This window comes from Cucurbita moschata, unplaced genomic scaffold (assembly GCF_002738365.1).
Source record: "Cucurbita moschata cultivar Rifu unplaced genomic scaffold, Cmos_1.0 Cmo_Scf00086, whole genome shotgun sequence".
Lineage (NCBI taxonomy): Eukaryota > Viridiplantae > Streptophyta > Magnoliopsida > Cucurbitales > Cucurbitaceae > Cucurbita > Cucurbita moschata.
Window position 1 is genome coordinate 580987 of NW_019268602.1, and position 10831 is coordinate 591817.

A 10831-nucleotide genomic window follows, 5' to 3' on the forward strand; every position below is an offset into this window, starting at 1 on the left:
CATTACCTTTTCTCGATTTAATTTAACAAAATAAAAATATCGAAATAAATTAATCAAAATATTCTCAAAAAACAAAATTTCAATTATAACTTTAAAAAAAAAAAAAAAAATCATTCTTAGAACAATGTATTTCTAAAATCATATCTAGTAGACCAGTAGATATCGGGAGGGGCAGAGATCTCATAGCCTGCGCATGGACCCATTGGTAAAACGAAAGGATTCTTGATCCAAGAAGATGAGGTTTAGTATAAAAGAAAGGCAAGATTAAGGCGCAGAATTGGTTAAGAGATTAGGAAATTGATCAAACCCCATACCCCACAACTAGCATTCGCCATGTTCATGTTCAATCTTGACAATATCCATGAGTTTGTGGAGGCCGCCTCCGTGATATCCACCCAGGCTCCAACAGGCGTTCTCAAATTCTCACCGCAAATGTTCTCCATAATGGCCACCGCCCTTCCACCTTCCCCTCGCTCCGCTCTGGCGCTCCAAATCCGCCCTCAATTCTTCCGCTCATATACCTGCACCTCTCAACTTGAATACGCAGGGATTTTCTTGAACGATTTGCAATTCACTCTATATGAAATGGATTGCAATGGTTTTCCTGAATTGCTCTTCTCTTCTACAGAGCCAGATTGCGCGCACCTTACATTCCGTCCTCCAGCTTCAATTTGTTAGTACAATACAGTGTACCTTTTCTTGAGCCTTTGTTTCTTGGATTAATGACGCCTATACTTTCAAATTCTTGCTTTTAGACAATTGTCGGCTATATAAGTTGCCACTCTGTCCTGGGACTGGGGAGATGGACATGGACCTAGAATTTGACTGCACAACCTTTGTTTCCATTCCCTCCGACTTCTTCAACGTTGTTTTGAACGTGTTCATGGATTGTTTTGACTATGGTAATCTACCATAACTCATATCTCAACTCCAAAAGCCAAATGGTTTAAGTTGTTGTGGTCTCTGTGGCAGTGTTGGTTACTGTTACGGCCTCATTGGCGCGCTTCTGCAATGATGCAGGGGACATAGTTCTTATCGCTCAGGTGATGATTATATATTATGAACTGTGTTTTCTGGAATGATAGTATAATATTTTATTTGAATTGATTATTGCAGGAAAACCAATGCAGTATTGGAGGCGTTTCATCAGAACATCAAATTCAGTTTCAGATCAGTCTTAGTCCCTGGGCGTCTTTCCGTGAATTGGCACGTCGAGTGGAGAGGGTTTGGATATACAAGCCCAATACTTCTTCCTTTGGTATAATAGCTGCACCTGTTGGACTGTATTCTCGATTTTTGGCTTATGTTCCTGCTTAATCAATATGACAAAGCTATTCATGCTGTTTCCCATCCAAACGTCTTCTCTTTTACCACATCGTCCAATCCTTTCTCGCTGCGATATACAAGTTTTTTTATTCTTTACGCTTAATCTGTTAGGAATTACGGATCTCCACAATCGTATGATATTGTCCACTTTGAGCATAAGCTCTCGTGTGGAGATGTATTCTTTACAGTAGCAATGTGGGATTCACTCCCAACAATCCTCAACAATCCTCCCCTTGAACAAAGTACACTGCAAGCCTCCCCAAAAGCTTATAAAGCTCTTGAACATAATCACTAGAGAGTTTTGTAATCTAAAAACCTTTACCAAATGTTAAATTCATACACACTTATTGGGATGTCATCGACCTACCCTACTCTTTGGACACAGTTGTTGAGAGCCAACCCTTGAGTCAAATTTATAATTGGGACATCCTGGACATCCACCCACACAAGTACTGCTGAGGCATAAACCCTCCCGTGTCATTTTTACATATCGTGCCACCCGACCTTATATTTCAACATCCAACTCAAGGAATGAGGTGGAGCTCACGTCCTTAAAAAACTCATTCATAAAGGAAGATGCCTAAAATATGTCTTATCTCATTCATAAAGGAAGATGCCTAAAATATTTGTCTTATAACGCTCACTCACATTATGACATACGTGTGTGCAATGAGGTTGCTCACTTTCATATTTCACTTATAACTTAACTCTTGTTTGTTGAAACTCAGGTTGAAACCCTGTTATGACCCAAGCCTCCGCTTTGCCCCATTCAACTTGTCTGTCTATGACATTATTGATAACATTATTAAGACTCTTAGCTTGACAATCTTGCTCACTTTTCTTAGCGTGGTAGGTGATACACTATCTTGTTCGGTCACGTATAGTACTTGTCTTTCTCGTCTCTCACATGTCCTGATGGGCACCACTCACGTGTCACCTTCTAGTTTGTGTCATATGAATTATTTTTCCTCTACTCGAATTGTGTTTGTAGAACAAAAACCGGAACCGTCGAGATTTGTTAAAGTGCAGGAATGTAAGTCCCAATTATATAAAGATGTGTATATTTAACAAGGACAACAAGTGAATCAACTAAAGCCATTGAGGTCAAACATCTTGCAAGTAGCAGAAGCCGCATGATCATTATTACCAAGTTGTTGATCCTCACCAGCATTCAAGTCCAAAAACGAAGCTGCCATTCTATATCGAAACGCCGCCTCACCCTCCTTTTTCTTACTCCCAAACGAGGGCGAATACCCATTATCCCCTTCCCCGCCCTTGTCCCCCTGCAGCAGCCCAATGCTCATGGACAGCCCATGATGGTCGGTGGCGATGGCTTTCGGTCGGAGGGCGTGTTGGGAGTTATGGAGAAGGAGTTGTTGTTGTCGTCGTTGGTCCTTGGAGGCCTCGCCGGAGGTCAGGCAACTGTCCATGGAGCAGTCAGGGGGCTGCGTTTGTTGAGGACATAGCCTCTGAGTTTGTTGGAGCTCTGGAAACGCTGCGGTTAGGCATTGAGTGGAGACCTTGGAGACCAACTCCGAGAGCTGCACTTTTGCAGCTTCAAGACCCACTGACCCCAAGTCCTGCCTTCCTAGTGTCTCTTGTGCTTTCTCCAGCACTGTTTGAAGATACTTCCCTTGTGCTTCTATTCGCAGCTGCAAGTGCCGTTGTACCTATGTTTAAGTAAGGAATACATCTCAATTGGCACGAGGCCTTTTGGGGAAAGCTCAAAGCAAAACCACTAGAACTTATACTTAAAGTGGACAATATGATACCATTCTTAATACAATGAATGTTGATTTAAGTACCTCGAGCTGCTCGTGCAGCCTTTTCTGGACTTCAATCTGCATCTGTATTGTTTCACTGATCTGAAGGCTTCTGGAGAAGGGAGTAAATAATTATAACAAGAACTAAGCTGCATGCATTCGTGTACGTTAAAATAAGGGTATTCCGAAAGTGGGCGCGTACTTGTTGGGGTGGGAGGAGGGCTGTGGGGCGACCACTATGTTGTTGGTGCGGGCTGTTCCATTTGCCTCCGCCGCCAGTCTTTGATCGCCGTAAACAGCCGCCACTGTCCCTACACGCCAACCCATATCTACTTCAACTCAGTTCATAAATTAAAACCACATATAATATAATATAATCATATTTTGTTCCTTACCAGTTTTGTTGCTTCCATTTCCTCCACCATTTGCTTGTCCATGCACATTCTTACTCAGCCTGTATTTCTGCATCCCAAAAACCCCCCATCAATCTTAAATCCCCATTCAATTCAAATAACCACTTTTCAACCACAAATTACTACAAATATTATACCACGATGATATGAAAAACCCGATTAACCCAACCGAATTCACCATTTGGGTTGGGTTACGTTCACGAATTACCACAGATGTTCAACGAATGTGATTATTTGAACAACCTAATCCACTACTATCTGGGTTGAGTTGGGTTAAAATAAAAGTGGGTTGAACCGAATCAAACCCAAAATTTTTATAGTTGGATTGAGGGAATAAGTGGGTGGGAGTAAATAATTAAAAAGTAGTATAATATATTGTACCTGGAGATGGCTTTTCAAGTGGTACAAGGTAAGGCCAGGAATGCCCATGATTTTCATGACAGTTTTAGGAGTGGCCTCTGCAGAGAGAGAGGATGCAATGAAATGAGTGGAAAGGGAGAGAAGTAATTAAGAAATGAAATGAAACGAAATGAAGTGGGCGTGCTCACTGTCAGCCCCTCCAAGCTGGTTCACAGCTTCAACAAAGCGATCGTGCAAGTCAGGAGTCCATTTAAGCCTGGGCTTGGCATCGGTGGAAAGAACAAGGCCTGATGAATCTCCAGCTCCAGCAGCTGCATTCCCAGGTTGAAGAAACAAATGGGTGTCAGAGGAATGGATGCTCTTCCCTCTATTATGCTGATGATGCTGCTGCTGCTGCTGATGATGGTGGTACATTATTATTACTATTATTATTCTAAGCTTGTGAGATCAAATGGGTGGGGGAAGGGAGGGAGGGAGGGCTTATAAACAAACTTGGTCACACAAACAGCGGAGGCCTTCCGTTCATTTGGTGCCAGAATCGATCCCATTTCACAAAGCAAAAACCAAATTCGTGTTCCATGGAGGGAATTTGGAATTTGGAACTGGAATCTCATTCCAACGAATCTTTTTTCTTCTTTTAAGGCCGAATAATCCACTGTCCCTTTCGCCTCTCGCCTCTCAAGGCTCAAACCCCCCACTTCCTTCCAATCCAACCCGACCCGACTCAACCCAACATTCTCTTCTAAATATCCTATTCTTTTCTTTCCACTTCTCTCCCATGCCCATGTTTAAACACACCTACCTATAATATGATTGACTTATGAGGTCAATTCTTGATAAGCGTGCTCAAACGAGCAATGAAGACCAATGACGTCTCAAGACTTAGAATGGTATCACGAACCCAAGGTGATGAGATGAGATGCGACGTTACATTTGAAGGACCTTAGATTAAAGTAGGAATGAGTTGAGCTAAAAGACTTAACATAGAGTATAAACAAGTTGGCTACCATTGCAATCAAGTGAGCATGCATGCATGTATGTGCCGCATATATGGTTAAATAAGGCTTAGTTTTTGCATGAGTTGTTTTCGATCCTCATCTAAAGTCGGACGAAACAATTATAATGAGGGTTAAATTCTCCTTAAATCTTGGCATGATCGTGTCTAAATTATGACGCTATTGAAAAGTACCCCTGCAACAGGAACTCTTAATCAAAACTGGAAAGTTGTTACTAAGGATAGAACAAGAAATGGAGACAAAATTTTATATTTATGATGTTGTTGTTCCAAAAATTTAGGAAGACAAAATTGTACTCCAACCCTTTTTATACCTATATATTGTCTTTTAAGACAAGAAGCTGAAGAAGATAGATTAGAATTTAGGGTAAGTAGAATATCATACGAAATGAATAAGGACGGAACAACAAGTTCTACTATGATACCATGTCAAATCACTGGTGGACCAAAAGGTTAAGATATGAATTAGGGTAAGTAGGAACCGAAGTAGAGGGCGGGTCGAACACGAGGCGATGAGAAGTAGAGCATGGTCGGAGAATTTAGAAGAAGATTCGGAAGAAGGTAGGCCAAAAGGACCCAAACCTAGGAGTGTAAGGTTAGATTAGATACATATGAGAGAAAGAAAGGAACAAAGGAATTGGTTCTGTTTTGTCTGCTTCACTAAGTTTGGTACTTATTCAGTCCAAAAAGAAGAAGAAAAAAAAATGAATAAAAGAAAAATAGTTTTGATAATGAAATAATAACCCAATATGGCAATGAATAAGATTCTGATCCCTCGGGAATTAAACGCAACGTTTCTGGCTAAATATGCCCATCTATCCCCACAACTAAGCTAATGCCTAATTATGAAAGATATATATTAATTATGTTCATATATATATATATATTATATATGTGTGTGTATGTATATATAGAGGAACCTAAGAATTTTTGGCTTTAGAGTTGAAAAGCAGGGAATTCCTAAACAGTAAGGTGGTGGTGGCATGTGGATAGGGAATATATACACAAACAAAGGTTAAGGGATTTGGTGCCCTTTTTATGACTTCCTTCTTTAACTTTTCACTTCTTTCTCCACAACAAAATCAATTTCCATATTCCAAATTATCTAACCCTAACCCTAACCCAAACCCATTGTTGGTTTGATACTTTCACTAGATAGATTTCAAGCCTATGTTCCAAATAAACTCTAACTCTAACCCTAATCCACCGTCAGTTTGATACATATCATGACCGTTTTCATTTTGGTCGAGTCATTTACGATATAGTTCGCGCTTGTATTCCAGATCAAACTCTAACCCATTCATTTCATCGTATACATATCATTACATCCCTGTTATATATATATATATATATATATCTTATTCGATAATATGCATGCATGACCGACACGAGGGTATCGTAACATAGGCATAGGGCATGGATGAGGGCAACATCGTCGAGAAAGAAAGCGAGAAATGACCACGGAATGGTATTCGTTGTGGAAAAGTGTTGTGAAAATGGTATTATATTCGTTGAGAATGAGAACAAGAGATGATCATAAGAAATATGTTTTTATAGGGTCAGATTCTGCAAGTCAAGAACTTATATATTCTTCTCTCGTTAATGCCACAAAAAATGGGTTCTTTCCCACCTTTCTTTTCCTTTGCTTTTTATTTATACTAATTCATTAATTAACAATTAATTTACCCTATCTCCAAATTATAATTATATTATATAGTTTTATTTTCGAGTCAACATGTCATTTTCAGGCATATATTCGCATACCATTTTCATATATTAGTTGGCACCCAAACCGATCCCCATCAGAATATATTTCTGTGGAAAATAAATGCTAATGTAACCATAATTTGAATGTACATTTATTTCAAAAATTCCAACCATATGTTATTAATAATGTCTCACAAAACTCAACCTCCTACACATTTCCCTATGATTCTATACATATTTAAGACTATATTATAAAATAATGAAACTAAATTTTGTTATAATTACGATGATAATTAACGTGTCACGACTATACGATATCCAACTAATAAAGGTATTCAATTTAATATTACGCATTCGTGATTTGATACGTTAGTTTGTCGAAAACTTGTACAGTTAAATTAGTACGAGTACTTCTCTTTAACTTTTGCTTTCTACCGAAAGAGAAAACGAACATATTCTTGAAAAAGACATTTTTCTTTTCATTTATAAACCTATGACCCATCCAATCCAAACAAAATGGATGAGATTGAGTAACATTTTTGGTTGGTTTGATTGTGGAAATGGGCTTGAATCAAAGATTGGAATGCATGCATGAATTTAAAAGCATACCACTCCAATTTGCATTATATGATGGTGGTTAAAGAAGTTGATACCATTGAATCATATGAGTGGTACTCATAAGTTTCTTGATTATTTGAGTAATTACAATGTTTCACAAGTTCTGTATTCATAACTTTGCAGAGAAGGTCTATACAACCGTGTAGAGACAACGGGTAACACTATATATGTATAAATATTAATCACACAGCAGAGGTAGGGATCCAAGCCAAAAAAGAAAACCCTACAAATTTGGTGCATCTATTATCTTTACAGGCAAGAAGAGCACAGGTATTAAGGATAGGATAGGATGCTTCATCCCACATAGGCATTGCCCTTGGAGGTTTGGGCAGCAGACTTCAGGAGGATGGTTGAGGGTAGAGGAAGACGCGATGGCTCTGATTCTGATATTTTTACACTTCCAGCATGGGCACGGGCATGGATGGTGATGGGGATGGGGACCTCTTCTGCTGCCTTTGGGGTGTAGTTGAAACAGAGTTCTCTGTTAGCGGCAAGTGCCATGAGTTCTTTCTCCTCCAACCCTCGGGTCGGGCCGAGGCTGCATCGCTCCGTGTTGTGCTTGGCTAATGCATCCTTGAATTTCTTTATCTGTCATACCAAACCAATTCTTTATCACTCTACCATCTACAATAACACGTAAACTAGTAGAGACAAACCACACATTTGATGCTCATGAGGCAGATGTAGAAGAGACGTCCGTCTGTACTATTTCCATCTCCATCCCCGCAAAATTCTCATTAGGGATGGGAAACATAATCCCTGTCATCGGCCCCATTTAATCAATAGGGAGAAATATCTCTCCCTCCCTCCCCCAAAGCGGAGATTCTCTACCGGGCCGGTTAAACGGACATCTCTCGGCAAATAAACCACAATAGGAGATTTGATATTTAAAGCACAAACAGATCTACTTCGACTAAAATTATAACAGCCTAAACCCATCAGATATTGTCCGTTTTGGCCCGCTAGCCTCACGGTTTTAAACTGCGTATGCTAGGGAGAGGTTTCCACACCTTTATAAAGAATGTTTCGTTCCTCTCTCCAACCGATGTGGGATCTCACAATCCACCCCCTTTCGGGACCCACCGTTCTCGCTGGCGCACCATCTAGTGTCTGGCTCTAATACCATTTGTTGTAACAACCTAAACCTACCGCTAATAGATATTGTCCGCTTTGGCCCATTACATATCGCCGTCAACCTCACAGTTTTAAAACGCGTCTGCTAGGGAGAGGTTTCCACACCCTTGTAAATAATGTTTCGTTTCCCACTCCGACCGATGTGGGATCTCCTTCTGGTTAAATGACAATTAAAATGGAAATAAAGGAAGAGCATGCTTCTATGAAAGAATGTACAGCCACAATCAATATTACGAATGATAATGATAGGATAACATTACAAAAGCAGAACAGTTCCAATGTATTTAAAGATTTGTTACCGTCGCATTAGTACAGCTAAAGCTGCAAACACGACCCTGAGCACCTCTGTAGAAGCGAAAGAAGGGCAGCACATGAACACCAAGACTATAACACATAGATTTGTGCTCTTCATAGTTCACTTGCAAAAATTGGATTTCTGGATTCATCTCAGCAAATTGGCATATCTGCAGAGGATAGATATACGAGCCTTTTCAAGACTTGTAAAACTTGGAACATACACATTGTTCTTTCTACACAATAAAGCATAAAGGAGACCTTTGGGTGAAGAGCTTTGCAGCCACCACAACCAGGGGAGAAGAAATCCACAATAACAAGCTTGTCCCCGGCATTTAAAAGAGAATCCACAAGCTCCTCTGCACTGCTCACCTCTTTCATATTAGCTTCTAACCCCTTTTCCCACCATTTCTGAGCTTTTGGAGTTCGAAACCCACTCTATTAAACACCAACACAAGAGTTAACAAACAAAATGGACAATAGATTACGGACATAATCAAGTGCTAATCAAGGATAAGCAAACATAGGGATACAGTAACTAGTTCTGTTCATAGTAACCCAGATCACAAACAACAAGACACAGCTAAGTTCCCCATTCAGAATCCAATACAATTAAACACAGAGAACCTAATGAGACAAATAAATTTATAAAGAAAATCCAACGAGGGGAAACATATAATAAAATGACAGAAAAAGCTGAATGTTCGAAACAAAAACCTTAATATCATAGGAAAGGGAAAAAAAACACAAGGATATGAAGAATACAGGTACCAACATGGGATATCGTCGAAGACCGTGTAGGAGAAGTAGAATTCCTGGAGATGCCCTTAGCTTCTCTAAACTCAATTCTTCCGCCATAGGAGTCACGGCTCGAAAAAGACAGCGAAGCGGATGGTAATTTCAGAGAAAGCCGTTTCCAAGTCGAGGGATTCGAAGAAGAAATGACGGATTTAAGGCCATAAATCGGCGGAGGAAGATGGTGAGGAGAAAAGGAAGGGCGAGAGGGGGAAAAACTGATCTTGCTGAGAGCGTCGGCCATTAAAATCGAGGACAAATCTCTTGAAATCGCTTGGATTGAAGAGGGTAAGAGGAATTGGGAAGTGGGGTTGGTGGGAAATTGTGGGAAATTGAAGTGGGGATAAGATGATTGTATAGGATGTTGAAGAACGAGATGATCGGGATCGAAAAGGGGGCGTTGTCATGAATTGAAGAAGACGAGGGAGAAGGGAGGCGAGGCGTTTGTAGGGGAAGGAATGGGAATGAAAGGCGGAGCGGTTGGGCGAACAACAACGAGGATTGTGGGGAATTGCGAGTGGATAAGAGGCGCACGCAACGTCGCATTGATTTCGGGTTTTGTGGTCACAAAAAGTGAAAGTGCAGACGAAGCCATTGACCATATCTATATATTCCTTGCCTCTAAAATTCAAACTTTCTTTGAAAAAAATCATACTTTAGTCAATCAAGCTTAAATTAACCAGTATTTTTATACTTAAATTCATGTTATATCCTCTAAAATTGTCATAAATTTTGTCATTCATGCTCACATTCAATATATATCCTAAAGCAGCTTTCATTTACAAGAAACACCACATGGAGAACCAAGCAAAAAATCGCCGAGAGATATTTCAAGATTCTAGAAAATGAACATTCTAACGTTAAAAATACACAAGAGATTGCAACACTACTAGTCAATTATATTTAAGACGTGATTTTAGTAAAGGTATCAATTTATGTTTGAATGTGCATGTGTTCAGTAGTGTTATTTTAATTTTTTTTTTTCAGTTATTAGTTGGCTAGATGTGGGTCTCAATTTACTTTAAGGTGTCGAGCTTGTTTAGGAGTCCATGTGCGAAGTAGCTAGAGACTTGATAGTTTGGCTGGTTAGGTAAAGCTTTAGGAGGTGGCATGTCTGCCATTACGAGCTTGAAGGGCGGATATTTGAGGAAGTTAAAGTTGGTCAATGATTGGGTTAGCCGATTGTTTAGTCCACACACGTGTACATTTCTTTTACAATCGTTAAGGTAGTGTGTTGCAATAAGCCAGGTCATTGAGTGTACATTTGGCTATGTATGGTGAGAGGGCCATTCTTAGCCTATTATTGAATTCTCTGTCCTTTTGTTTTCTTTCTTTCCTCTCACCAATTATATGAATTATTTTGGGGGAATAAAGGTGGTTTGGATTTGAAATAACCATGTTTTGAA

The 10831-nt window shown here is 39.8% G+C and overlaps 3 protein-coding genes across 4 annotated transcripts; 1 reads left to right on the top strand and 2 right to left on the bottom strand.

Moving 5' to 3' along the window:
• The first annotated feature begins 109 nt into the window (after positions 1-109).
• Positions 110-1447, top strand: LOC111439143. The gene is made up of 4 exons (XM_023076891.1): positions 110-673; positions 756-902; positions 973-1043; positions 1117-1447. The coding sequence occupies exons 1-4, from the start codon at positions 334-336 to the stop codon at positions 1315-1317; spliced, it is 759 nt and encodes a 252-aa protein (XP_022932659.1). The 5' UTR covers positions 110-333; the 3' UTR covers positions 1318-1447.
• An 883-nt stretch (positions 1448-2330) lies between these two features.
• Positions 2331-4512, bottom strand: LOC111439172 (myb-related protein 2-like). 2 transcript variants are annotated; one of them, XM_023076937.1, is made up of 6 exons: positions 4051-4512; positions 3884-3960; positions 3485-3551; positions 3292-3418; positions 3132-3201; positions 2331-2996 (listed from the first exon to the last, which is right to left on the bottom strand). In XM_023076937.1, the coding sequence occupies exons 1-6, from the start codon at positions 4274-4276 to the stop codon at positions 2412-2414; spliced, it is 1152 nt and encodes a 383-aa protein (XP_022932705.1). In that variant the 5' UTR covers positions 4277-4512; the 3' UTR covers positions 2331-2411. The 2 variants fall into 2 exon arrangements, with proteins under 2 accessions (XP_022932705.1, XP_022932706.1); XM_023076938.1 differs by having other exon boundaries at positions 3292-3400; positions 4051-4510.
• Positions 4513-7237: 2725 nt separating this feature from the next.
• Positions 7238-9978, bottom strand: LOC111439173 (thioredoxin-like 1-1, chloroplastic). The gene is made up of 4 exons (XM_023076939.1): positions 9406-9978; positions 8892-9068; positions 8636-8800; positions 7238-7790 (listed from the first exon to the last, which is right to left on the bottom strand). Exons 1-4 carry the CDS (start codon positions 9667-9669, stop codon positions 7497-7499), a joined length of 900 nt encoding a protein of 299 aa, XP_022932707.1. The 5' UTR covers positions 9670-9978; the 3' UTR covers positions 7238-7496.
• Positions 9979-10831: the final 853 nt, after the last annotated feature.

Coding starts and splice junctions, on each gene's coding strand:
- LOC111439143 (XM_023076891.1), top strand. CDS start 334: ATGTTCATGTTCAATCTTGACAATATCCATGAGTTTGTGGAGGCCGCC. Junction 674..755: donor CCGTCCTCCAGCTTCAATTT/GTTAGTACAATA, acceptor TCTTGCTTTTAG/ACAATTGTCGGCTATATAAG. Junction 903..972: donor CATGGATTGTTTTGACTATG/GTAATCTACCAT, acceptor TCTCTGTGGCAG/TGTTGGTTACTGTTACGGCC.
- LOC111439172 (XM_023076937.1), bottom strand. CDS start 4,276: ATGTACCACCATCATCAGCAGCAGCAGCAGCATCATCAGCATAATAGA. Junction 3,961..4,050: donor CCAGCTTGGAGGGGCTGACA/GTGAGCACGCCC, acceptor CTCTCTCTGCAG/AGGCCACTCCTAAAACTGTC. Junction 2,997..3,131: donor GGCTGCACGAGCAGCTCGAG/GTACTTAAATCA, acceptor ACTTAAACATAG/GTACAACGGCACTTGCAGCT.
- LOC111439173 (XM_023076939.1), bottom strand. CDS start 9,669: ATGGCCGACGCTCTCAGCAAGATCAGTTTTTCCCCCTCTCGCCCTTCC. Junction 9,069..9,405: donor GGTCTTCGACGATATCCCAT/GTTGGTACCTGT, acceptor GGTGTTTAATAG/AGTGGGTTTCGAACTCCAAA. Junction 7,791..8,635: donor TTAGCTGTACTAATGCGACG/GTAACAAATCTT, acceptor TTGGTATGACAG/ATAAAGAAATTCAAGGATGC.